The sequence below is a fragment of the Anas acuta genome, chromosome 2 (genome assembly GCF_963932015.1).
Source record: "Anas acuta chromosome 2, bAnaAcu1.1, whole genome shotgun sequence".
Classification (NCBI taxonomy): Eukaryota; Metazoa; Chordata; class Aves; order Anseriformes; family Anatidae; genus Anas; species Anas acuta.
In genome coordinates this window covers 117,195,986-117,223,890 of record NC_088980.1, presented here as the reverse complement: position 1 = coordinate 117,223,890, position 27,905 = coordinate 117,195,986, and the positions used below count along the sequence as shown (strand labels likewise).

The 27,905-nt window shown below is 36.3% G+C and overlaps 1 protein-coding gene across 1 annotated transcript; it reads left to right on the top strand.

Moving 5' to 3' along the window:
• The first annotated feature begins 7,276 nt into the window (after positions 1–7,276).
• On the top strand, positions 7,277–26,123 carry IMPACT (impact RWD domain protein). The gene is made up of 11 exons (XM_068671855.1): positions 7,277–7,327; positions 7,562–7,690; positions 8,484–8,536; positions 9,599–9,661; positions 12,727–12,812; positions 14,453–14,581; positions 14,875–14,969; positions 19,420–19,493; positions 21,174–21,264; positions 24,228–24,362; positions 25,919–26,123. The coding sequence occupies exons 1-11, from the start codon at positions 7,292–7,294 to the stop codon at positions 25,985–25,987; spliced, it is 960 nt and encodes a 319-aa protein (XP_068527956.1). The 5' UTR covers positions 7,277–7,291; the 3' UTR covers positions 25,988–26,123.
• The last annotated feature ends 1,782 nt before the right edge of the window (positions 26,124–27,905 follow it).

Below are 27,905 nucleotides of genomic sequence, written 5' to 3'. Positions count from 1 at the left end.
CTTCACTGCCATAACTTTTAAAAAATAACCCCATTATTGTTTTTGTCATTACTAACAACTATACAAGCCAAGATACTCATCATTTCTTATTTTACAAGGTACCATTGGCAGCTGAGGGAAGACAGGAAGCATCTCCCTACACTCGTTCTGGCTCTGCACAGTTGACCTAGGTTATAGTGGATTAACCAGGGATGAAGCAAGGACTTTTGGAAAACATTCAGACTGGGAAAGAAAAAAGAATAACTGGGCATTTCTGTTGCTACCCCCATGCAACTTCGCAATATTATTTATGACAACACTTTAATATGCTGACATTTTTATTCCTGTTCAGCTCAGCAACAGAACGTACACATGAAAATGATTAGTGAGGTAAGAAATTACACGTGATAGGTTGTGCATATGTTTTTACACAGTAAAATGTTTAATGACTGAATGTTCATTAATTTACCAACAGTCATTAAACAGAAACTAAAAATTTGTTCACTAATAGCTTGTATGCTTCTTGACTGTTTGGAAAGCAGGACAGCAATCACAAGACCAGGTTGTTTTTCCATACTTGTGCATGTCAGGCTGCCAGAAGACAGGCAGAGCACACAATTAACAAATGTGCTGACTCTCTCTGACATGATCCCTATAGGTCTTTTTGGATTACTTCCAGTGACTGATGAAAGCAAATTTTCAAGTTGTTCTGAACTGTCTGCAATAGGAAATTTTACAGATGTGAATCTGTTGCTGGTATTTACATTGGAGGAAATAGTCCTGTAAAGTGGTTGATTAACTGTTGAGATTGCTCTCTGCTGTTCAAAGCAAAGCTGAAACAAGCTCAGACAGTTTTTGGAGGTATTCTTCAGAAGAAAGCATCAAATGAAAGAGAAGAAATCATTTAACATACCTCTTTTTATGTGAATGCATGTACAGCAGGAGAAAATGTGAGGATTCACTGTTACTCCATTGTATTAAGGCTTTCATGTTTCTCTAGCTCTATAGAAGACAAGTGTGTGCTATTACAGTCAGCACATGACTGGATGGTAACTAAAAAGGGAAGAAATGTTCTTATCCAAATTGTCACAGTCACTTGTATATACATTTCTTCTGTCTTGCCAGACAAGTAGCTTTAGGCAAAGATTAAGGCTTGTTTAATGCGCATCTTTATTGTGATTGAATCAATTTGGTTTGGTTTTAATTCCAGAATGACAAATTAACTGCATATGGAGAGATTATAACTGTGAACTTTATAGCTAATTTTGTCAATTTAGCCCCCAATCTAGCAAAATACATCACGGTGCAATCGAAATCAGATGAACTACTTCATTCTTATATGTATATGTGTCCCTTACTGGGTGGCTCAGGCTGAGATTTATGTCAAATGATGAGTATAAGCAATCAGATCATTAGAGAAAATTCAGTCTTGTTGGTTAGTATAGCAACCTGCTGTCTTTGAGCTATTACTAACATAAAGTCTCAGTACTGACAGAGCCTTAGTGAAAAAAATCCTATTCAGAAACAGATTACAGAACTGAGCACATTAATTGTAGCACATGGCCTTTGTACTTAATTGTTTTAAATTTTCCTCTTTTTTAAAAAAAGAGAAATTGCAAATACACAGTGCTGCTTGACCTTTCGTGTGCAAAATCAAGCAGAGTTACTGATACTGTACTCCAGTGTTGTAACACTTTATATACATTTTACTTATTTGTGATTCATCCCTGATTTGTCCTGTTATGTTACATACCAAAGTTAATAGTCAAACTCTCACCAGCTTTAATGTGGTTAAGATTTCATGATGTATGTCTTACATGTGACTCTTGATCACAAATCAGAATTCTTCACACGTATCAGTTGTGGCATTTTACTCCTAATTAGCATTTACTATGTGCTCTCAAGCTCTGTATAGTTTTAGTGTCATTGCTTCTGTATCAACTTGGTTTATTCTATAAATCAAATGTTTACAGGCTTTGAATCATAAGTTTCGTTGTTGTTGTTGTTGTTTGTTTGTTTGTTTAAAAGAAAACAACCAAAAAAACAGACTAGTGAAGATGAAATAATTTGCAACAACAAGTGGAGCTCAGGTGAGCTAAAGTTACATATGAAGGGAAAATTATGTTTTTCAGTTAGTTCCTTTCCTTCGTAGTAACAAAAAAATGTGGCTATTTACCTCCCCCGTCTGGACAGATTTGGTAATGGAATTAAAACAGTATATTGAAAAACATTTTTGAAAATTTGTTAAATTTTCTTTAAAAAATGTTGGTGGCTTTTACATACATTGCATTTAAATAACATTCTTATTTAAACTTTTTTTTTTTCTTCTACTAAATTTTGCTTCCTTGTCTACATAAGTATTATTTGTATCTGGTTTTATGTTTTTGTAGTCTAGGATTAGATTCTTGTTTCAGAAAAGCATCAGTAAATGACCCAGTTTATTATCTTGTCCTTACAAGACAACTGCAAAAAATCTACATTCTCTGTAGTAATCTGGGCCACTTTCTGACCTTCAGAATCTTTATTTGCTTAATAGATTTGATTTGAGCTTTAAATATTTTTGTTTGCTATCACAGAGGAAGAACTGATGGACCAAAGGTTAGATTTAGTAACCTTTTTAAATGCCAAAGTCCATTCATTGCTGTGAAGAACATCAGCTTGGGAGACTTTTGGCTATTAATAAGAACAATGAGGGTCAGTTATGCACTAAAAGAAGACCCCAAATGTTTCAGTAAACTCTACTATGCTGGAATCCCATTTTTGAAAGCTAAGGATACATGTTTCGTATCCTGCTTAACAGAATGTTTACTTCAGACAAAGAAAATAATCAGCTGTTAAATACTCTTGTGCACCATATCAATTCAGCTACTCTAATAGTAGTTATCTATAAACATATTGGAGATTCATTAACTATATTTCCATCCATGTCAGTTCAGCAAGACTTATCATAATTATAACTGACAATGAAAAGAACTGATGGAGTCCTCAGAAATCCCTCATAGATGTCTACAGTCCATATAGCTTTTGTGATTTATTCTTTGTGCCTTCTCATCTGGTACAGTTTCTTCCTGATCCAGTGATTGACTGTTAAATTCCTTCAGATAAGGAATTATAAGGACAAAAACAGTCAAAAATATTGACAGTGATAATCTTAAATTATTTAATAACAAATACCATGAATACTCATGTAAATTCATTTGTTTGGCTAAGTCAAAAGAAGCAACTTATAAAATGCAAGCACTATGTAGAGATTGCTATCAGAAAATTTAAAAAGTCCTGTAATGTCATAGTTCTCTCTTTAAATTTATAAGGCAATTTAGTATTAGGACAAACAGATGCAGCACCATCCATGCAGCAGGTCCCTGTAGATTAAAGCTTTCTGTTATGTTTTGGTCAGAAGGAAATTGCCTTTTTTTTTTTTTTTTTAAGAAAAAAAAAATTTATCCCATTTTATTTTATTTTATTTATTTTATTTTATTTTATTTTATTTTATTTTATTTTATTTTATTTTATTTTATTTATTATTTTTATTTTAATATAAGTGGAGTATGTAACTTTGCCTGATAAAATCTCTTTTTTTTTTGTCATGTTGAGATTGGGTAAATTCTTTGATTACTCTTGATAAGCAATTAAACCAACTCTGCCCATGACACTAAAGGTAAATGTAGAGTCAGAAGCCTTACTGATCTCAGAAAAAAAATCCCTTTCCAGTTGTCAAATAAGGGATAACCATCAGTATTCATAATCTCACAATAAATAAATAATAATAAAAAAAATAATTAAAAAAAAAAAAAAAGTATTTAGCTATGTACTCAAACAATACCAGGATAAAGTTTTATTTTTTTTTTCTCAGTTACTACAGGTTGGATTCACTAAGAAAAATGATTTTTTCCCAAGTTCCATCTCTGCAAACTGAACATGGAATTTAAAATTCTGAACTTGGATAGCATCAATAGTACTGTTCATTAAGTACTGATGCGCATCTAAAAATATGTATGTTCTCAAATACTTCCAAATTCCAATTGATTAAAACTTAGGAGGCAAAATAGGTGTCTGAAAGCTGTTTTCTTGAATCAAGATCCAAAAGTGGAACCAAGGTTTTCCTTTACCACCTCTGTCATATTTTGCCCTCAAGTTAAGGTTAACAGTGGTAATCTAATTTCCAGTAGAACTACAAGCCCAAGAATATGTTCACATAAGCATCATAAGAATTACTGCTTTCACAGTTACCTGTGCCATTTTCCTGCCCAAGACAAGATTAACTGTGTCCAGGCCCAACCTCTCTTAGAGCTTCTCATGATGACAGCTCAATAAACTCCTCAGTGCTTGGCTCCTCTTCCTCATAATTACCTGAGCCTTTTTTCCTCCAAAGATAACGTGTTGCTTCATCAGCACATAGTATTGTCTCCATCCCTGCAATAGATTTTGTGTAAATAAGGACTATAATCACTCCCTCCTTTTCACTCAGGATAACTGACTTTGTTGGCAAATTCTCTGTAGCATCTGGTTTGAGTCTTTCAAAAATTCAGATTAAATCTTTGTACTTATTTTTTCCACATCAGAGAGGGAGAACAATATATAATTTTCTCTGCTGTGATCTGTAGCATATTAAAGTTACCTACCTCTCTTAAACTACTCTTTACCTTAACTCCTTCTCTCAAATCTTTTCAGATGTCCTGTGGGAGAGTGGCTCGAAAGCTGTGCAGAAGAAAAGGATCTGCGAGTGCTACTAGATGCTTGCCTGAACATGAGCCAGCAGTGTGCCTAGGTGGCCAAGAAGGCCAACAGCATCCTGGCTTGGATCAGGAATAGTGTAGCCAGCAGGTCCAGGGAGGTGATTGTACCCTCTACTCAGCTCTGGCGAGGCCGCATCTCAAGTACTGTGTTCAGTTTTGGGCCCCTCAGTACAAGAAGGACATGGAGAGCCTGGAGCTTGTCCAGAGAAAGGCTACAAACCTGGGGCCTGGAGCACAAGTCCTGTGAGGAGCGGCTGAGGGAACTGGGGTTGTTTAGTCTGCAGAAGAGGAGGCTCAGGGGAGACCTTACTGCTCTCTACATCTACCTGAAAGAAAGTTGTGGGGAGTTGGGAGTCAGCCTCTTCTCACACGTAACCAGTGATAGGACTAGAGAGAATGGCCTCCAGTTGTGCCAGGGGAGGTTTAGGTTAGAAATTAGGAGAAATTCCTTCTCAGAAAGAGCAGTCGGACATTGGGATGGGTTGCCCGTGGAGGTGGTGGTGTCACTGTCCCTGGGGGTGTTCAAGGAAAGGTTGGACCTCATGCTTAGAGACATGGTTTAGTGGGTGACATTAGTAGTACAGTGATAGTTAGACCAGATGGTCTTGAAGATCTCTTCCAACCTTAATGGTTCTATATCTGAGATATATATATATATATATATATATATATATATATATATATATACGATTCTATTATTTTTTCTAGATTTGTGATTGATTTTATTGCATTGATCCAGACTTCAGTTAGTGCACATTTTGCTTAAAGTGCAGTTGTAAAGTTTGACACAGAATTCCAGCTGGGGCTTTAGCAGCTTTGCAAAAGGCAGGATTACTTCCAGTATCTCACATTATCTCACGTGTGTCTGGACATGATGGCATGGTGGTTCTTGTTTAAGCAAAAGCATAGCACTGTTGGTGAACGCTTAGCTTGGGATTCACTATAGCTCCCAAATAATTTCTGTGGAACTGCTGTCTAACCAGTAATTCTCCACCCTGAATTTCTGCAGTCAATAATACAGTGCTGAATTTGTCTCTACTCATTTGCATGCTGTTGTGTTGTTTTGTTTTTACCTCTTTGTTTGTTTTAGAATGTGCCCCATTTGTTAAAATCATTCTGGATTCAGATTCTGTTCTCCAGAGCTGGTACAGGTTTTCTCAGCTTCCAAGAAAGGGGAAAACAAAACCTTAGCTTTAAAATTTCAACACCAAACCTCTATAAAATACATCAGAAGAAAGCATATAAAATTAGAAAGAAGAGGCGATGCCCACACTTTGCACTGAAGCAAAATAAATAAATAAATAAATAAATCATTATTGATCAGTCAATGCCATCTTTTAAAGAGATACGCATAACTTGTCAACATTGAACAAATGAACTGCATTTCTCTAAATGTAAATGCAATGCCTATGATTTTTCTGCAATCCACTTTTAGAGTAAATTATATAGTTATAAGAATTCCAGTTGCTCATTTCAAATGACAAAAAATGCAAAGTAAAATGACTGCATATGTAAAGTTGTCACTGAAATTTAACTGCTAATCCAGTTTATTTTTAAAATAGTATGTCAGGAGTAGGATGGAAATACCACCTGACACGTGGAACCTTAATTCTGTGTCGATGTATGATGGAAGTAGATGTTATAACAATTTATTAGTGATGTATCTTGACATAGGTATTTGGCACACTCACTGTATAAATATACTAAGTTTCTTTTCTTCAGGATAGTACTTAAATATAACCTAGGAACAAATGCAAGCTCACTATATTTGAAGATCACTCATTCTTTCAGAAAGATGTAAAAATGGTGCAGGGAAATAGCACTGCAGCACTCTGAAGGTGGAATGGTTAGAAGGTGAAGATACTCAAGCAGTTATTTGGGAGTCAGACATAGCTATGCTTGTGCCTGAAGGTGTTTTGGTCAGGGGATAGCTCTGCTTTAGATAATACAGAGTTTGTACGTCAGAAGCAGAGGTCACAGGAAGGGAAGATGCTGGGAAGAGCCGGGCAAGCGCAACCAGACCCGACAGGACCGGTGCCAAGGGGAAGGGCAGGGAGGGCTTTAGGAAACCCCTCACAGAGGAATAAACAACGAGAGGGGCTTCTGGCCCCGAGATTGCAACACTGGGGCCTTGGGGCCGTGGCTTTTGGTTACAGCTGGCTGAGGCAGAAAAGGCAGCGTGCAGGGAGCCCACTGCGCCCCACGGGCAGTGACAGGACACACCAGCGCGGGGCTGGGCAGGAGGCACAGCCTCATCCTGTCATCTCAGCCCAAACCATCTGAGCTCTGCAGCTACTTGGTTTGCCTGTGCCCCCTCAGCAGCTCAAGCTGATGGCTTTCCCTGGCGGCATGCAGGGAACGGCGGCCATGAGGCAGCCCTCACACCGGGTGCGGCTGGGCTGGGCCAGCAACACCCGCCTCTCCAGGAGCTTGTGAGCCTGGCACACCGCCATCTCCCTCAGTCCCTCTTTCCAGCTGCCATGGGGCCGCCCCACACCAGCCATAGGGACGGGACGGGGAGCCTGCGCGGTGCAGCCGTCCGCCCTTTCCGCCCCGCCCGCCTCCCTGCGGCCCCGATGGCGGCGGGCGGCCCCGAGGCGGCCCAGCAGCAAGTGAGCGGCGATGGGGGCGAGGAGGGCGGCGGGGCTGCGAGCGAGGGATCCGCCGGGGCATGGTCGGGACTGGACCCCTCAGTTTTCATGACCGCCTGTGATACTGAATCACAGTGTCACACGTTTGTAAATATACACTAAGGGAGCCAGGCTTAAAACCGTGGCTGGCGTGCAAAGTTGTGTGTTTTTTTTTTCTTCACTTCTTTATTCATTTTTACACCGCGCTCTTTCTAGATTGATGAAATTGAAGCCCTGTCGTCCATATACGGTGAAGAGTGGTGTGTGGTTGACGAAGATGAAAAAATCTATTGCATTAAAATTAGTGACTGTCTGGACCAGCCAAAGTGGACGCTCTGTCTGCAGGTACGGTGCTGTTGAGGAGTTTGGCGCAGAATTTGCAAGTGGACTCCTGCAGGTGAAAGCTTGTGCCTCAGAAAGTAGGATTTGGTATCTCCTTGAATGGATTAAGAAGTTTTTGGATTGAAATCTTTCATATGCTTTTCAGTGGTGGTTCCCGTAACACGTCAGTGTGCTTGTGACATTGGTGGTAGTTACATATCTGAATTTCACACCTCAGAAAACCACATCACAGTATTTGTGTCATTTTAGACAAACTGGCTTTGTACATTGTCTTTGTATAGGACACCTGAGTGATTCTGGTACAACAGCTTCTCGATTTACTCCCTGCAAAGCATGGAAACACAAAATTCAGATCAATTTGCCTGAGTAACTTGCCATTTTTATTGTTTCCAGTTCTGTAAATACGCTTCATTTAGTGGAAGTAGCACTGAAATGTCTACCTGTGGAATTGCAGAGCCCCTTACATTTAAGTACAGTCACCATGCAGGCAGCTCTTTTCACATTTCTTCTGCACTTCATTTTGTGTAACACTTCATCCACAAAAAGTGTGCTATGAAATACATTATTTGTATACCATTATCTGTATATCTGTATTTAGGATACCATTTATTGATACCATTAGGATAAATGGTATCCTAAATACAGATATACATGTTTTCCTGTCATTCTGTAACAGCCAACTGTTTTTTTTATGTGTAACACTGACTGTAGCCCAAGTGTTCAACATTGGTATCCATTAGTAAAACTCAGGTAGCTTAGAGTAGTATAGTGAATATTTACCCTGAATTTCTTTCAGGTGATTTTGCCTCCAGGATATCCAACTTCAGAACCACCTATTTATCAACTAAAGTAAGTGAAGTTTCTTGCCAAGAGTTGTTTTCCTTCAGACACTGTTATTTCTTTCCTGAGTTATCAGTGTTAATTGTTTAAAGTGTAAGTTGAAGTTTAGTTAATATGACTTCTTGAATTAAAATATCCCAGACATAGCAGACTGTTTGAAGAAATCGTATTTTATTCTTTCCCCCAAGACATGAAGTTCCCTGTGATAGACTGATCTCTTGTCTCAGAACTCTAATTCTTACAATATTATTTTGTGGCAAGGCAACAATTAGACCGTGAAGGTACAGTAGCTGCTGCTTGACATGTTGGACAATGGTATCTCACCACTTTCTTGAATGTACCACTCTTGTTTCTGCCCTTCTTTCATGTTGTAAGGCATGCTTTTCACCTGAGCACTTGCTCTTGTTAGGATGGAACCAGAGCAAGTGCCACTTCCTTTTTTCCTTCTCTGCTCTCCCCATGTCCCTTGATATATAAACCAGATGGCAACGGAGACATGTCAGCCAGACTCCTGACTTGGATGATACAGGGGTCAGGCCTGCAGGGCATGAAACATTGCACATACACTGAATCTTGATCAACAGCATTGTCAAGGGAATGCAATACAGTGCCAGTAATCTTGAGGTAAAATTTATAATTTAACGTAAAACTAAAAGGGTACAGGTACAGAAATGAAGGATCATGCTAAATATAGTAAGCGTGATCCTTCACTATGACTTATTTATTGCATAATAAAATGTAATATTTACATTTTAATATAGTAAAAAGTAGTGTGTTGCTGAAGGAGTCAGAAAGGTATGCTAATAAGATGTAATATCACTTTGGAGAGACAATGGCCTACCTTGAAAAATGAGTCCAGCTTACTTACCTGAGATAAGGAAAGGCTGCCAAAGTTGGGAACTAGGTAATCATGCTTTTACAAAGATGTTTATATCTGAAATTTTGTAACTAGGGATGATTGACAATGATTATTTTCAAGGTGTTTATCATGTTTATTTTGAAACAAGTGTTTGTTGAGATGATAGAATCAACATAGAGGCACCATTTTCATCATATTTCTCTTCATTCTAGTGCCCCTTGGCTTCGAGGAGAGGAGTACACAGAACTAGCAAATAGCTTGGAAGAAATATATATGTAAGTTACATATTGTGGAATATAGAAAAAGGAGGTAATATATTTCCAGTTTCATGTTGTGCTCAATGTGTGCTTTCAAGTACCTGCTTAGACTAGTGGCTGTAATAAATGCTGGAGTAGCCATAAAACTGTAAGTTTCTTTTACAAATCAGACAGTTAATGCTATGTATATACTATGTTTAACATTTTATGAGAATGAATTGTCTTAAATACCAACAGTTTTCGTGTATATTGTTTTGATCTTGTGCTCTGTAAGGATGGAGCTCGTCATTTTGGCTCCTAATCTTGAGATGCTTTCAGAATTTGGTGATATTTCAGTATGAGATTCCTGCGTCTATTCTGTATCTGGATGTTATACTGCAGGTTGTGAAAACATTTCTTCATGTCTTAGAGCATAAGTGACAAAACAGTTCTTTTTAAAAGACAGCTAAGGGATAAGTAGGTTTTAAAATAAACACAGTTAGTAGAGTCTATTAACTAGAATCTGTAACATAACAGACCATTTATTATCACAGTGTGTAGCTAACAACTCATGATCCATGAGAATAAATATAACATTTAGAAATACGCAAACTGTGTGTTTTTGAATTGCTGTGAAATTGGGGTATTAAGTGTAGTAATTATGTGTGGTTTGTTTAATCCTTTCAGATCCCAAAGATAATATAAACTAAATGAAATGAAAATATGTCATAAGCAAGCATGGTTGTTCCCAGAATAATGACATCTGAACTTCTTGCTTAAGAGATGTGTTTTAATGCCATAAAATAAGGAAGACAGCACTTAGCTTGCATGAGGTTTGTTTTTACCTAATTACTTAGTTATTTTGGGTATCTGGATTTCTAATAATTTAAGCAAGCAAAATTAAATGAGAAGTGTTTAAAAAAAACACACAATGATATAAAGTTAAAAGTTCTAAGGGATCAAATTAACCACAGTGGAGGAAAAAGAACAGATTATCATTGACTGTCTGGATTTTTTGAGTCTCTACCAAAGTCAGAGCTGCACAGTGTCCTTCATGAGCTCTGTCCTGAGCCTCTGGAGCAAGTTTCCACATGAAGACTGCAAGGAGGAATAGCATGGTTGTGAAGCTCTCTCCCTATTTTTACGACAGTCTTGCAGGCTAGTTATTAATTTCCTAGTTAGATAAATCCCTGGCAACTCTGTTTTGTCACTTGCTGTTGAGAGCCATTGTTGGTCTCCTGACATTTTTGCTTGTTCAGCAGGAAATGAACGTGTTTGTACTTTAGACCATATATGTCATTTAAGATTGTGTTTAAAACCCTTCTGGAGTTGTCACTGATGCGCACAGTGTTTGTGAAAGCCTTTTATCTCTCCAATGTTGAAATAGTTGTCAGGTAAACATAGTTACTCTGCATTGTTTACAATGTGTGTTTTAGTGATCTAAATTGCTTAGTTCTGCAGTCTAAACCAATATGAACCATACTGTTAGTCACTCACTACAGCCTCTTAAGGAGGTGGGAAAAGCAGATAATGATCAATCACAAATCTGTTTTGGGATGCAAAACGTGCTTAAAACTGAAAAACGTAGCAAAGTTAGGATTTTTTTCATTATTTTTTCCAGATATTTTTCTGGTATACTTAATTGTATACAACAGAGCAACCTTATTTATTGTCTGATCCCTCTCATTCCATCATTAACATAAATATAGTTCTTCATGTTTTAAGTAGTGCTTCAATACGATGACCAGCAGCGTAAAATCAGGGCTGGTTCTGGAGTCTGTCTGGATTTTGGGGGCTAAGCTACAAGTTAACAAATTCTTTATTTTTGCTTGAATATTTTTCTTAAAATATGTAAATTTATTAGAATTACTGATTGAATTTGACGATAGTACTGTATACACTAAGCAGTACAATTTTATTACTGATGTGTACTTACATACTGCCCCAGATGGTGGCAGTAAGAATAAAATTATTAATGAGAAACCGTGAGTCGACTAAGGCTCTATATCTTCAGTTCTGGTTTTGAGGCAAAAATGTTTCGAAATATCACAGAATCATCTAGGTTGGAAAAGACCTCTAAGATCACAGAGGTCTAACCTAAAACTAACAAGTTTTCCACTAAACCATATCACTAAGCTAGAGCTAAAATGTCTAAATGTCTTTTAAAGACCTCCAGGGATGGTGACTCAACTGCTTCCCTGGGCAGCCTATTCCTATGCCTAACAATGCTTTCACAGTTCATAAGCATGTTAAAATATAATTTGAAAGATTATTTTCAGGATACCATTTTCAGTATATTTAAGGACGTTAGGGTCCTGCTGCCCATAAAGGCAGTGTTTCATAACTCTGGATGTGCACATAAAACCACTTATCCCATTTTCCCCCAGTACCATAAACTTGCCTGTGCCTGCTAATTAAGGACTCCTAAGCTTAATGCTTACCTCTCCTATGGGACCCAAACTCTGATGTATTAGGACCCAGTGTGTCTGCCACAACTGACCTGTCACAGTCCACCAGGTTTATTTAGCCCCTGCTGTGTGTACTGAGTGTGTGAGGGGGAAGAGAAGGGAGGCTGTCCCAAGGAAGAGATGCCCAAACGTAAAGGGGAAGTGTCCCCTGCAGCCACAGAGTGGCCAAAGGAGCTTGCCACCAGTAGCCAAGAATTTTTTGAAGGAAAAACGGATCAAGAACAAGTTCAAAGACTGGAAGTCCTGGCTTAGTATTCTTTTGAAAACACTGGGGGCTGTCCATTTTTCTCTTCTTGCAGTTGCTTTCACTTTATAGGCCAGAAAGTTTCCATCAGTTACCTGTTTTCATTCATTATTGGTGTTTTCAATGTAAAAAAAAAAAAAAAAAAAAAAAAAAAAAGGCTGCAAGGAAAGTATATAACGAAGCAGATTTTCACTTGTTTCACATGGTGAACCGCTTAGATAGAATATTCCACAAGCCCCTCTAAGCTCTTTATCACACTAGACTGTAAAGTTGTATTTCTGCATGTCTGAAATCTGCATGTTATTTAATGCAGATACTTTCCAAGTAAAATCTGAATATATATATATAATATATATATATATTATTCATTCACTGTGAGTTTTATCTTCCAGACAGAACCTCGGTGAAAGTATTCTTTATTTATGGGTGGAGAAGATACGAGAAGTTCTGGTAGAAAAGGCACAGTCATCAGATCCAGGTATTTCAGAAAATACACGTGTTTTTCAGTTTACTTCTTCATCAGCAAAGTAAGATTTCATTGAAAGTTAAAGATATATGACCAGTTTTGTTTTGACCTAGATAAGAGAAAACAGTCTCTAGTTTGATGGCTTATTGTTCTACAGTGATGGCTTCCGTTTTCAAAGACACATAGGGAAAAAAAACAGAAAGGAAGGAGGTGGTTGCGATGAACTAGAACAAGGTTCTCAATTATCTCAGATATTAAATTACTTGCATGAAAGCAGAGTGCTGCACGCAGACGCATTGAGCATCTTTGTCTGTTCTGCTGAGAAATCATTCATAGCAGTAATTAGTTTCTGGTGCTGAGTGCACTCTTGGAAGATTGGGATTAGCCTGAAAAGGAGATAAACTTTAGTGGAACATGCAGACAAATTACTAAGTATGCCATCTCAGTTGCATTGTACTGTACTGGGATGAGAAGTTACATCACCACTAGTGTTGATTTTTCTGCTTCTATAGTGACAGTTTGTGTAAAGTCACAGCTGTTCTTTTCAGAAGTGGTAGGGCCTTTTTTTTCCCCTTTCATTAAAGTGCCATGAAATGGATGAGTGATGTGCCTGCTTATGCTTGTGGCAGAAGGAAATAGAGACATTATTAATGTAGAAGATGTTAGCTCATTCTGTCAAGAATGAAGGGCTAAAGAAGAAAAAAAACACTTACATTTTCAGTGCTCCTTCATGACAGTTTAATCTTTTAGTAAACTGTACGTTTTGCTGCTACATGGCACAAATCAAGAAGACAATTTTCACTAACAGTACTAAAGGAGTGGATACTGAGAAGTGAAAGCTTTAGTTTCAGTATTGGAAGTTTATTGGATATTTTAACAGCAACCTTGGGTCTTTCAATAATTTTTTTGGGCCTTTTGAACACGCATCACCTTCCTCTCTCTCTTTAAAAATACTTGTTAAAAGTATTGATGTTAAAAGTATCATCACCACATGATAGGCCCTCCAAAGAGGAAATTAGATTGTGATACATTAGCTTATCTCTGTTGTAGGTTCTCTATAAATCCAGTTGCCAGAGTGCTAGAACTATATTATATTTACTCTCCTGCAATTGACTGTTATTTTTCATATGTCCGGTGCAGAAAAGAAAATAGGATTTTAGAAACCCCAGAATGCTTGAAACATTTCCAGAGAGATGTTAGAAATCTGATAATTTTCTAACCTTGTTGTGTACCATCGAACAGCAGCTTTATATTCTTCCAAAACTGACCAATAACTTACTGGAGAATTTGCGAAATACCAGGTTATTTTATTAATCTAAATTCAGATTAATTTACCATTAGTACTATGAAGTTAACAATTAGTGCTATTGTAAATGTTTAATGGAAATGGTAAGCATGAGTGTGAGTTAGTATTAAAACAGAAGATGCTATGGATGGATATCATGATGTGAATATTGTATTCCTAGTTCTAAGAATGATTTTAGTAAATACTGGACAAAGCATTATTCTGCATTTCATTTTTTTTCTTACTGGCAAGCTGATTTGAACTGAAAAGCCAGACACATTAGAGAAAAAGAATTAGAAAATTTGTACTACTTGTCTTGCAAAAAAAAAAAAAGTGTGTAATAAATCTATTGCTGTTATGTTACTAGAACCAGATATTAAGAAAACCAGTGAAGAAGTTGACGAAGATAATGGAGATGATTTTCTCGTGGACTATCAGCCTGTTCAGGAAGATCCAGTTAAATTGTTAAATTATATCACTTCTGAAAGTCAAGAAGGTAAAAATGTTTTTTCATTAATCGTGATTAAATCATTTATGAGAGAGAGGCTTTAAGTTTCTGTTTTTCTATTAAGCTTTTGAGTAAAATTAGTAACATTTAAAATTATTATAAAGATTAATAACAATTGCAAATAACCCTACATGGTTTTGGTGGTTCTCTGTTATCTTTCATACTTAACTCTAACTAATCTCTTTTGAAAGTTAAGACATTCTTTACATTTGTAGCTATATATGTTGTTTCAGTATCCTTAAAAAAAAAAAAGCAAACACGTCCTTGTTTGTGATCAATAGATGAAGAGCTGCCATCCATACATCATGGAAACCCACTGACAGATAGAAGGAGTACTTTCCAGGCACATCTGGCTCCTGTGGTGACAACCAGACAAGTTAGTAGAGATCAAGCCTACTCTTTTTGTCTGTACTTTGAGATTGACAGGATATTACTGAAATAGTTACAGTTAGATGAATTTGTGTTTCTTTGCATCTTTGTGTTGATAATTGTAGTTACCAGTTTTTGGTTTTCATATCCAGCTAAATAACTCGTAAGTAACAGCTCTGCCTTCTGGTAGCTTTCCAGTTTTATTGTGGAAGTGACTGGATGTTCCTATCCCTTACTTTTAAGTATGTTAGATGTAGGGCAGAGAATAAGAGCATTACATTTTGACTTTTGTATGTTTGCCAAGTTTTCATATGATACATGGAATCGACTGAGTCTGTTGTGTTACTTGTGAAAGTGAATTAAAATTAGCTTATAAATATTTTTCCCTTCTTCAGAAGGCGATTCTATTGAGAAATACATTTGAGTAATGCATAAGTAAATACTTAGTCATAAACGAGAGGGGTAAGCATGCTTGTAGACCTGTGTTTATCTACAACTAGAAAAAATGTCTGCACTGGTTCCTGTCTCTTACAGGAATCAGTGTTAAATATGGATCTAGATAGTGTGCTAGAAAAGGACAGCTGTATTTTGTTTCCCATCGTGCTTCTCTTGTTTCAGCAGCTTAACACAAGGTAAAGATTGTGTCATTGTTTCTGATATTACTGTTTGTTTGTTTGTTTTTTGGGGGGTGGGGTTATCCAGTTACTTTTTGGACCAGAATGAACTTTCAGAATCTGTGGTGTTGTATGAAAATACACCTTGTGTTTACTGTCAATCAGTTGCTTATAACTTTCATTCTTGCACCTCTCTGCTTTTTGTATGTAGGTGGGTTTTGTAGATGACTATTGTGTTTCACAGACCTTAAGTTTTCAGTTTCCCAGGCTGAAGACTGACTTCCCCAACTATTTCAGTACTTCTTGGATGGACTTCCATGTGTGCAATCATTTCTGTTTTCCTCCTACTTCTGCTTTCTAACCTTTCTGAGATGCAAACCAGAACTATACACAACACTGAATGCAATCACACCAAGGATTTATGGAGTGATATAAAGAGGTTTCTTGTTTGTTTTCCATGTTCTTTTCCTGGTAATACCTTTCAGCTTGCTATTTTGACCTCTACTCAGCACTGAGCTGGTGTTTTCATAGAAATGTCTCTTACGACCCCAAGATCTCTTTTTGTGAATGCTTGTAACAAGTTTGAGTTACTTTGTTCATCACTTTACATCTGTTAACATCTCTTTCCTTTGATGATCCCTGTTCAGTGTGGAAACTACTGATCTTCTTCTCTTGTCATTAGCTAGCAGTTATACCTTGGGAATATTTTCCTCTTTCCTTGTATCCAATTCTAGTTTTTATTTCAAAAAATTTTACAGATGGATTTCATCAAATATTTTTTGAAATTCCAGGTGGGCTTGATCACCTGGAAGCACGTGTTCAGTGACTGAAAGAATCTTGACAGATTGGCAGATTTTAGAGCCATGGTTCCCAACAGAAAAACCATAGTATCTTAAGCTATTTTTTTCTTTTAATAAAATCAATTAATTTGCCTAGTATAGTTATAAGACTTGTTCTGTAGTTTTCTGAGTAGTTCCTGGAGTACTTTTGAAATGTTGGTATCACAGCAGTCATCTTGTTTTAAGTGGCGGGTTAGATACCTTAGTTACAGTTCAACACCTTCGTGCTCCAGTTTCCTTTAAACTTTTAAATATGCATGATCTCGTTTTGCTGATTCGTTTCTATTCATCTTATCAGCTTGCTTAACATTATTCTGTGGTATTCCTGCCTGGCCTTTTTTTCATAAATACTGTACATTCATGTAGTTTTTTGTGCTACAGCTGTATATTCTTTGAGTGATTCTTCTGTATTATATTTACCTGCTGGCAGTACAGATTTCTGGTAGGCTTCAGCTTCTTGTATTTGAAAAAATAAATATTATTATAACTTACATTTTCACACCTGCAAAAATATGCCATGCCTTTCACATCTGTCTTGCTACCTATCTTGTTTTTCTCTGTCCGAATACATCGTAATGTTTTGAACATGCCTTCAACTTTTTTGAGCTGTTCTCTTAGTGCTTCCAAAGCAAAAGCAATTTTATTCATTACTCTTAATGGGGAATAACTCAACGTTTTTAAAAACTTGATGTGTTACCATTTTCACTAAAGTAGCACTGCACTTTAGGGTCTTTCAGTGCTCAGTCCCTGTGAACTGTGAGTTTCTACGAGCTGTTTTTCTTTAGAAAGAGAGGGAATTGGAATCACTGACTTTTTGAAATTTAAAATATTCTCACCCTGATGATTTGTGAGTAAGATCATACCTACTTAAAGGAAGTTCATACATGCAGACACAGGTTTCAGAAAGGGCAGGTCTGTGTCAAGAAACAGTACTTGCTTAAAGCAGGTTAATAACTTCCCTTTTGCATGCAGAGATGTTCTTAATTTCTTCTTTTATGACCTCTTTTTAAAAGCAATGTATACTCAATAAACCTAGGAATTTCAGGTCAAGGCTTCTTGTTACTTGCATGGTATAAAGGCAGTGCGATATCCCCTAGTGTCAAATCCATCTGCTTGGACAGAGTTATGCTGTACAGTGTGAGGTGATCGGTCAGCACTGCAGGGAAGCTTTACTATGGCATGGGCTCATTTTTATGAAAGAAAGCAAGAAGAGGGTGAGGAGTGAGGTAAAACATTGTACATTGAGGGAAAGCGAACTTGTTTTATTAACTGATTGGTAGGTGCATTGTCGGTACATTGCAGTGATGGCTGTTGATGTTTAAGACAGTACACAGATTGCTCTGTCAATTCCTTTATTGAATATTTTAATGCAGCTTTCAGTAATGATAACCAGCATAATACTGTAGTTATTTACATAAAATAATAGGTTACTATAAATTTTATGGGGAAAAAAGTGCTAAATGTATTTCAGGTAGCAAGCTAGGTTTGGTACTAGATTCGGTACCATTGCTTCTCCTTGTCTCTGTCTGGCGTGTTCGGACATTTAAAATGTATGTGGTTCTTGGACTTGACATTGATTTAGAAAGGTAGGACTAAGAAGTGATCTGTTTAAAGATCATTATGAATGGGTGCTTCACTGATGTATAGAGAATTATCCCTTAATTGCCTAAATCAAGAAGAGTGGAAAGGGGAGCAAGAAAAAAAAAGCTCATGAGCTACAGTAGGAAAAAGGATAGGTTAAGGCTTAGCTGCGAGATGTCTGCCTTAGAGGTTTATTGCTAATACAGACATACAGTGAATTTTTGAGAGATGTTTTCTGGAGCCTGGTAGCCAACATACAACTAATGTCAAAGGCGACAGTAATTTCATATGCTTTGTACCCTAAATCCATGTATTAAAATATTTATGAGAACATATTAAGTAATGTGGGTTGTCTTTCTTCAATATTCCACTTCGGGGAAAGGGACAACCGGAGAAAACAGGTGTCTGAAGCAATGTTCTCAGTTCATAACAACATTTTTTTCATTGAGATGTCTCATATTTGAGATAATTTTTTAAATTTACATTTCTTCCAGAAGTATTAGAAATAGCACAGTGTAGCTATGACATTAAATATGAATATTGATTACTTTTCAGAGACATTTTTCTTTGGAATGAAAAGCAATTTACTTGCCAAATATGTTTTTCCAAGCTTTCTCAACTTCAGTCATACTTTGCTCAAAGTAATATTAGTTATGCATTGTCTATTAAAACAATGTCTTGATCAAAGCTCTTTTTACTAGACCAAGCTGAAAAGTGTTGAACAATTGCTAGTGTGTTTAATTAGAAACAGAAACTGCAATAATATTGATATGTGTTTTGAATTTGGTACTTCTTATGAACAAAGAGATCGATATAGCGGGAACATCATTTTTTTGTGAAATACAGACCCACAGAGGAAAGCTGTTTTTTTTTTGTTTTTTTTCAATTCTTTCTGTGAAATGGAAACTCTGAAAAGCAAGCAAGTTTGAGTAAAAAGAAAATCTCAAAGTGAAATGTGGTAGAACTTTCCAAACATAACGTTACTGTGATATCAGTAAAAGCAATATGTAATATGTGTAATGCAATATGTGTAATGTAATAGGAAAACATGTTGTGCCATTATTCCAGCTTAATATTACACTTGAAAAAAGCAAGTATTTATAATTGATCCTTAATACTGATTTAAAGTGTTTTCTAGATCTCGCAGTATCTCTTGTTCAGTTAATCAGTTTGATACTTATACATGTTCAGCAATAATACAAATGCACTGATTCAAGGAACAGATGTTTTCAGTATCCTGGAAAATAGCATGGGGGTACTGAGAAGCTGCTTGGGTTAGCAAATTGAATATTTAATTCATTCTAGGTCAAAATGTGAAAGCGTTTCTCTATAGTACTGAAAAGGAGGTGTTTGTTTAGCAGTAGTATTGAGATGATGTGTATGAAATCCCCTTACTGAGCTTACTTGTGTGTTTTTTTTAAAGGTAAAGAGAGTTCTTGAAAAATTATATGAGAATAAGAAAATTGCAAGTGCCACCCACAACATATATGCGTACAGGTGAGAGATGAATAGTGATTTTTTTGTGTTCTTCAGTCACTTGACGAAGGGCATGAGAAAAGTAAAATCAAAGAAATTCCTTGCTAATGAGAAACCTACTCCCATGAAGATTTATTTGCGCGTTAAAGGTTTCAGGCTTTATTTTGGACTTGAGATCAAGAAAGTGCAGCATACAGTAAGGAAAAAGTATTAAGATAGTGAAGCAGCACTAGGAATAAAAACCAAAAAACTAAAAGTGGATTTGAACATGTGTTGTTAGACTTTATATAGGAGGTGTGAGCAAGGAAATGCTACTTCATCCTGAACTAAATGTGGTTTTATTTAGGCAAAGTGACATTTTTCCACCTGACCTTGCATTTATAAATGGCTCAGAAATTTCAGTTGAAATAAGGGCTGAAGCAGAAAGCCTGATAAAGACGTCTGGCATATGAAATTTGCTGAAATACGTGCGTCATCAGTGAAAATGGGACATAGGTAGTAAAGAGTTTGGCAGTGGTCTGTCCCTGGCACCTTTTAAGAACGTAGCTTACTTGAAATGAAACCATCTCAGTCCAGATACTGATGTACGTTTTCTGAGGAACATGACTGTAAAAGGAGCCACTTTCATTGCTGAAGGAATTGGTCATATGAAAAAGCGTGTACAGAAAGTGATCTGTTCATGCACATCCTGGAGTTACCCTAATGAAACATGAAATGAGAGTAAATGAAAGCTTACCAACACGTCTACCTAACTTAAAAGTTTCTTTAAAGGATTTCTATTGTTGCTGCTGATGATGTGACACCTTTCCCTCACACTATTTAAATACACTTCAAAAAAGCAACAGAAACAGTTACTGCTTCATATTCTTCATCTAAAACTAGCTGCCTCTCTGTCATTGTGTCACATGTATGTTAACTAAGTGCGGAAGTTATGAAACCAATTAGGTAACAAAACAATAGAGTGCTGAGCATTACTTCTGAAAATTTAGACTTGGGCAGCTGTCCTTCATATGAAACAACATGCCCCACAGTCTCCCGGAGTGCCCCCTGTATAATTCCTCAGGCTTGCTAAATTCTGTGACAGTTCTGCTTTGGAGGAAGGCTCAGTAAATGGCGTGGAGAATCTGAAGCAGAATTTCAGTAATAGTTTTACGCTGCTGCTGCTGAAATACAGACCTAACTGATTACTGGTAATCACTTTTGTCAGAGTTCTGTCTTGTAGGTGTGTACCATACATAATTTGAACCTGCATCTGATGGAGACGTTTAGATGTAGAGCTTAGGGATATGGTTTAGTGGGGACTGTTAGTGTTAGGTCAGAGGTTGGACTCAATGATCTTGAGGTCTCTTCCAACCTAGAAATTCTGTGATTCTGTGAGTTGGCTGAAACGACATGTAATTATTAGTTTAAAAACCTAAGGATTTTTCTTACTGGGGACTTTACACTGGTAATGAACATGGAGTTAACCTGAAGTAGTTACAGCATATGTAAAAGGTCCTCAACACTTGTTCCACTGTACAGATAAATATTTGTGGTTTACCCTAAGCCACATCCTGTTTTCATGTGAATGTGGAGAAGCAGATTGATGCACATGCTTATGAAAGAAAGATCTCTGAGACTTCATTAATCATTTAAAAATGTTAGTTGATTGACTTTTTATTAATTCTTTTTTTTATTATTGTTATTTTTATTTTGTTTTAGAATATACTGCGAAGATAAGCAGACGTTCTTACAAGACTGTGAAGATGATGGGGAGACAGCGGCAGGTGGACGTCTTCTTCATCTTATGCAGGTTATAGAAATTAGTCTTTGATTTCCGGAAGTCTTGACCAGATTTTAAAAAATCACTACAATGTGACTAATAAACTTATACAAGATTACTTTAATTCTTGCTTTGCTGTTGGCCAAATAGGTGATTGCTTACTCAGAAATCAGAGAGCAAAGTACAGACTGTTGCATGCATGTAATGAATTGGATTTTTCATATGGTGTAAGATGGATAGAAAATGAAGACTGGGATAAGCTGATTGACATAACCTTTACTTCAGTTTCCTTGAATATTTGTAACAAAAAGACACTTCTGTTTGAACTTGCAGAGTAGAGCTTAAAATGCAAAAGGCAGTGGGAGTGAAGCAGTTAAGTTGTTCTAACCATTGTATGTGTTTCTTTGTGCTATTTGCAGGTCTGACTCTGTAGCCCTCCTATTTGCATATACTTTAGTTTTCACATGTAGAACAAATATTTCCTCTACAAAGTTACTACTAAATGTACGCTGATAAATTTTGATTAGCTGGCATGATACAACCCTTTGTAAAGTCATAAGTAAAATACAATGACTACAGGGAATGGCAGGATACGTCTTATGTCTCAAGTCACTTAACTGTATCAGAACACTAATTACTGTTTTTTTGTTTTGATTTTTGATTTGCATCACCTTCAGAACAAAGGTTTTCTTTTCCCATCCTTTACTTGCTTGTGTATTCTCTCATTTAATGTGCTGTACTCTTATTGTTGGAGACTGTTTTAAAGTTGTTGTGTGGTGATTTTTTTGCCTTCTTTTTTAAACTTCAAAGATTTCTTTATTCTGGAAAAAATACTATAATTGTAAATACTTTAGCACTTTTCATTTAGAACTTTTTGAAACTTCCTAAGTAACTCAAACTTGACTTGGAAGGAAAACTTAATTTATATAATATATGCAAGTATATGTGACAAGTGCGAAAATACTATTGTAGTAATAATAGTGTAAAGAAGTAACTTTGCAGTTACTGTACCTCAATTTGCTCTGAGCTTATCTACTCTTTTTCAGCATATTAATGTAAACTTTTGAAAGGGGACAGATTTACTGTGTCTGCTTAATGGTCCATAAAAATCCAGTTTAGAAAATGACATGAAATTTCACCTTTCAAATGTGAACTGATAGTATGTATTACTGGGAATACTTTTGTTTTGGAATTGTGATTCTACAGAGATCAGAAAAGTGCAATTTTCACTCCTGGGAAAAATTAAAGTAGTTTAAGGACTAATTTCTAGGTGTTCGTACAGTTCTCTCAATTCTTCTCTTGTATACACTTAAGACATATGATATGGGCATAAAAATTAGATGGTTTAATACAGTTATTGTTGCTGTAGTTATAGTTCTTCTTTTGCAATAGAAATCTTATCTTGTTTCAGATAAACCTAGCACTTCAGTCAAGATAGCACTTTCCGGTTACAAGAAACAGCATTTTAGATTAATACTTTTGAACTCAAAGTTAGAGTTAAAAATTTCCTAACTGTCTGACATCCTGTTTACTCTGAAGTGTTGCTATAAATTGACTTTATGGCTGGTGTGTAAATGTAGAGTAGAAAATGCTCATCAGAAAAACTGTCCTTCCTTTGGTTGTTAACCTTTATAAATAGCTGGCTCTGAAGGTGTTTTCCTCACCTTCCAGTTCACTAGATCGCTCTCTGTCTTGCAGACCACAGTGATTTTACTCAGCCTTATGCAAATAAAGCTGTTCTTGCTCTGTCTGGCCATCAGTATGCACTAGTGTAGTACTGCACAGGACTTGAGGGTAAGCTGTTTGTGAGTGAAAATCTTTCAAAGCGATTTTAGATGCCTTAGTTTGAGGAACAAATTCAGGATCATGGTCACAAAACATGCCAAAAAAAAAAAGCCAACTTGTGATTGTCACTGCATGTTTTCATGCAGTAATGTATTTCTTATAATTTGGCAAAGTGTGTGTGTTTGATATTTAGTCAGCTGGAATCACTGTGTTCCTAGCATTTGCTGCAGCTGGAGATCTTCTTGAGGGTAGAATTGCTGTAAGGCAGAATAAATGCTAATTTTCAAGTCCAGTTAAGTCACATCTAGGTGTCAAAAAATAAAGCTGTTGAAGGTCTATGTTACTTGCCCTTAATTGCAATAAAGGAGGTCATTGCTTCTGTTTAACTCTTTCCTAGTTTTTGTTACTGATAGTCTTAAAAATGCGATATAAAAGTTATTTAGTTCCTTCCAGTCATAGTTACTAATATAAATATTTCATGTTGTGTGAACTTTATGTATACCTTTTGGAATTCAGAAAGGAACCGCTAAGTTGTAAGGGATACTAGCTTAGACCAAAAAAATACAGATTTTTTTTATGTATTATCCAAGAGTTGTTGCTTAGTCCTGCACTTGGTAACAGTAGTAGATTATTGGATAAAATCATAGAATATCCTGAGTTGGAAAGGACACAAAGATCATCGAGTCCAGCTCCTAGCATTATGACATTTTAGATATCCATATGAACCTTATGTGCCTGTTCCCTGGCTGTTATTAGCTTTATCCACCATTGTTTCCAAAAATGTGGATAGACAATCTATGTGGTGACAGAGGTTCTCTGGAAATAATAACGTCTTACTAAAAATAATGAAAGTAATTCCATTAAGTGTGCCTTTAAGTAATGCCTGAGGCCTTTGATACATGGATGAGCAACTGTAGAGCACATGAAATAACTTTTCACCATTTCTAAAGGGGTATATTGACTCGTTTTACTTTGAATTTACCTTTGAGTAGAAGCTTGGACATGGAAACTTACCACAAATACTGAATTGATATTACTACTTACCTTCTGACTTCTGTGCTATGCGATACAGACATGACTGCAATTTCTTCTTAAAAACAAGTAGGCTTTTTCTATTAAGAAAGGTATCAGCAGTAAAACTAGTTCAATTCTTTTTTATTGTTATTTGTTTCTGCTCATTTTGTTGTTGTTGCTGTTGTTTTAAACAGATTTTGGATGTCCACAATGTGTTGGTCGTGGTATCCCGCTGGTATGGAGGTATTCTGTTAGGACCAGATCGTTTTAAACATATCAACAATTGTGCAAGAAACGTCCTTGTGGAATACAACTATGTACATTCAGTGGTAAGTTTCAGCCACTTAAAGTGAAGGCATTTATATGTGAACTTGTGCAAACTGTCAATGTTGGATGAAGCCAGAAGAAAATTAATACTACCCGTGCCATCCTCTGATTGCTTTGATGCACTGATAGGGAGCCTTTGCACTGATCTTATGCCTTACTAATAGCTTCCAAAGAAGTTAGTGACCTGTAAATGTGAGGAGTGCAAAGGAGTGTGGCAGGAGTTGTGGGCTGTGGTCCAGAACACTAATTTGAGGCTTGAGGGAGAGCAGGAAGGGGATACACTGCTTTCTGTGTGTTCAGAAACCAGGTAGCTGCTGCTGCTCATGCCTACGTGTTCACCCGGTGCTAGCATGTAGGCAGACTGAGCTGAACTGTTACAATCACTGACTTATAAGCATTTTAAAGTGCAAATGCTTTAATAGACCCAAATAATTTTCGGAATTATAGAACATAACATATTACAGCATCATAGCAACAGCAAATACTATTAAAAAGTAGATGATAGTCATCATAAAAGAATCAAGCTAGACTAGAAGAACTCAAACCATCTAACAATAAGTGTTACAGAAAAGATGAAGGGAAATGTTTCAAGGGGGCTTAAATCACTCAAGAGACAAAGTTCCAAAAGTCCTTAAATGGCATTTTACATGTATGTCAGGGATGTAGGTAATTTATTCCTGGTTTTCAACATTCTTTTCTTCATCCTCAGAACAGCATGTTAGGTTTGTGTATGTTATATGTAAATACTAACATATACTACAATAGCAGAGTTCAAACAGTCTATTAGGGTCTGTTTCCCTTCCATGTGGAAGAGAAAAGATTAAAATGTCCCATGTTCAGTGAGATTTGCATCTGGCAAATTCCTTCACCATTTTCAGGAATGCTTGAGATGAATGCTTAATGAATTTAATTAAGTGGATCATAATCTACCAATATGTTGGAATCAAAAAAAAATTAAACTTTTAACTGCTGTACTAGAAAGTATAGTGAGACATAGCTAGAAAGTAAATGTACAAAAACTCAAACGGTAATTTACTTTTCACATGTGAAGACGTATCTTGTTTTTCAGAATTGGTAGTCAAAGTAGTACAATAGAGTGTTGGTCCATTAAGGCTGGTAAAATTTTGGTTTTCCCCCATTGTAGATTTGTTTTGTCTAGGGAAGCGGTTTTATTGTACCAGTGCATGGTATATCTCGTGATAGAACTACATCCACGCTAGAAGCAGTTCTGCAGTATAGTGTAGACGTATTCCTATACTGGTAACGTCCTCCTTGAACGGAAATGGCTTAGATTATTTTTACACTTGTTTTGTTGTTTTGTTGGCATAGCTATGTCTGTAAGTTTAGCATTGCTGAAGGCAGATGTTTCTGGATAGCAAGCAGACAAAATGACAAAACTGGTTAAATACTTTACAGTTCAAAACTGTATCAAGTCCCAGTGAACTATGAACACTTCATATTAAAAATAATTATTGTGAGTGACTTTCAGAGAATGTTAACAATATATAAGAAATATATATTTTGTTTTGAATTTTAATTTGCTTGGTTTTCATTTCAGGACGAATCATCTAAACAAGCAGGAAAGAGCAAAAAGACAAAGAAGGACAAGAAGAGAACAGAACACTAATTTATTTAAAAATATATATAAAGAGATTACTTTGCACATATTTATACAAAGGAAACTTGTACATTATTGTCTTATCAAATGCAACAGACATTTTGTATTCAAAATAGAATTCAGTAAAGCTATAGATATGTTTCCATCTTGTTCTGTGATTTCTTATGCTGTTCTGAAGTAGAGGTCAGGCACAAGTTTCCTGTGTTCTTATACTTCTCAGCATCTTTCTGTGAGGATATTGTAAACATCTAGAACCATTTCCCCCCTCCCCCCCCCCCCCAATGACTAATTTAAAATGTGGATTATTTATCCATTACTGTGTTGGAACTCAAACATCTGTCTTGTGTTAGAACTTCAAGTCAGTAGTTTGTTGTGTTGAGAATGAGACAGAAGCCTTTCAAAGGTCAAGGTCACTTATGAAGTGTTACATTTTCAGTACTTACAAGTAAAGCTTGTGGTCCAGTGCTATATGACGTCGGAGACCCTGGTCCTGCTTATGCAGTTCTTACTTACGGTATGTAGGGCCTGCCTGATGGCATAAGAAAAACGGAACATGGATGAAGAATTAAGAAATTTCTTCCAAAATTCTTTGAGGATCTTGTTTCAGACTCTGGCAGCCTATTGAAAACTTGAGAGTTAAGTATTGTGTAACTGAATAACCGGTGATTTCATCAAAGAATATGGGGCTTTTGAAATCAGCCTGTTACAGCTAGTCACGATCATTAGTAAATGTTCTGAAATTAGTTCTGTTGATGCAAAGTAGGAAAAAAAAAGTGTTAAAAAATATTATTGTAAACACTTGGGTTTTCTACCCATTTATTAATAGCTTCCAGACTTTTTTCTAAAGCATTTCCAAAATTTTAACTGGATTTCCTGTCAGTTAATTGTCATTTTGCTGTTTAAATTAAAAAAAAAAAAAAAAAGAAAAAAAGCTGGTATTTTTCACGTACAGAGGATGGACTTTAATTATCTCTTTTTTTGTCTATTTTGTCTTGTTATTTTTTTCTTCCTCAAGTTAATTTCTAAACTTTGTGATCTGCTAGTTATTAGCATGAGTCACAAATATGTTCTTAGCTACAACTGATATATTTTATTCATATAGTAATGTCAGGGCTGTAAGTATTTTTAATGATGTTTCTCTGGTGGCAACTGCATAATTTAAATGTGTGTCTGTAAGACTAGCTTATTTGACCACCAGTTTTGTGTATGCCTTTTGGCTGATGTGTTTTTACACTTTTTACACTGTTGTTCATTGCAATAGTTCAGTATGTGTTCCCCAGAAAACCTTCTGCAGGACAAACTTCATCTAATTAAAGTAACTGCTCAAATCTTGGTATAGCAACAGAAATATTCCCTAAAGGTTTTGGTAATTTAAAAAGTACCACTGAAATAAGTGATTAAAAAAAAATAATAAATCAAGGATATTATAGACTTTCTGACAGGTAGATCCTGCATTGATTTGGTGCAACAGTTATATGCAGTTATATTACCTTGTCTGCATTTTAAAGCTCTTTTGAGTTCAGGCTAGCAGTATAAAAATAGCATTCCTTCCAGGGAAGGAGCTCTATACATTACAGCATATAGAAGTCTGGGCATTTTTTGGGTCATGCTTGTTGTTCATAGTTCGTCTATCTTATTGATAGTATAGATTGATATTGATAGATTCTTTTGTAATCAAAATTTTGTCATACGCTTGCAGTTCTTTATTGACTGAAGCGATCCAAAGTGTCTTGTGCTTTTATGAAGGTCAGAAATTGTTGAGATGACTTGCTAAGGAAAGCAGGTGAATTGTGAAATGTTCTGCTGTAGCTGCCATAGATTCAATTCCACTCATGGTGCTGCACGTGCTTTTCAACAGCTCATTCGGAAGATCTGAGCTTTTGTGTCTTCAGTCTGAGGTTTGTGGAAACTTAGGTGTAAGACTTTC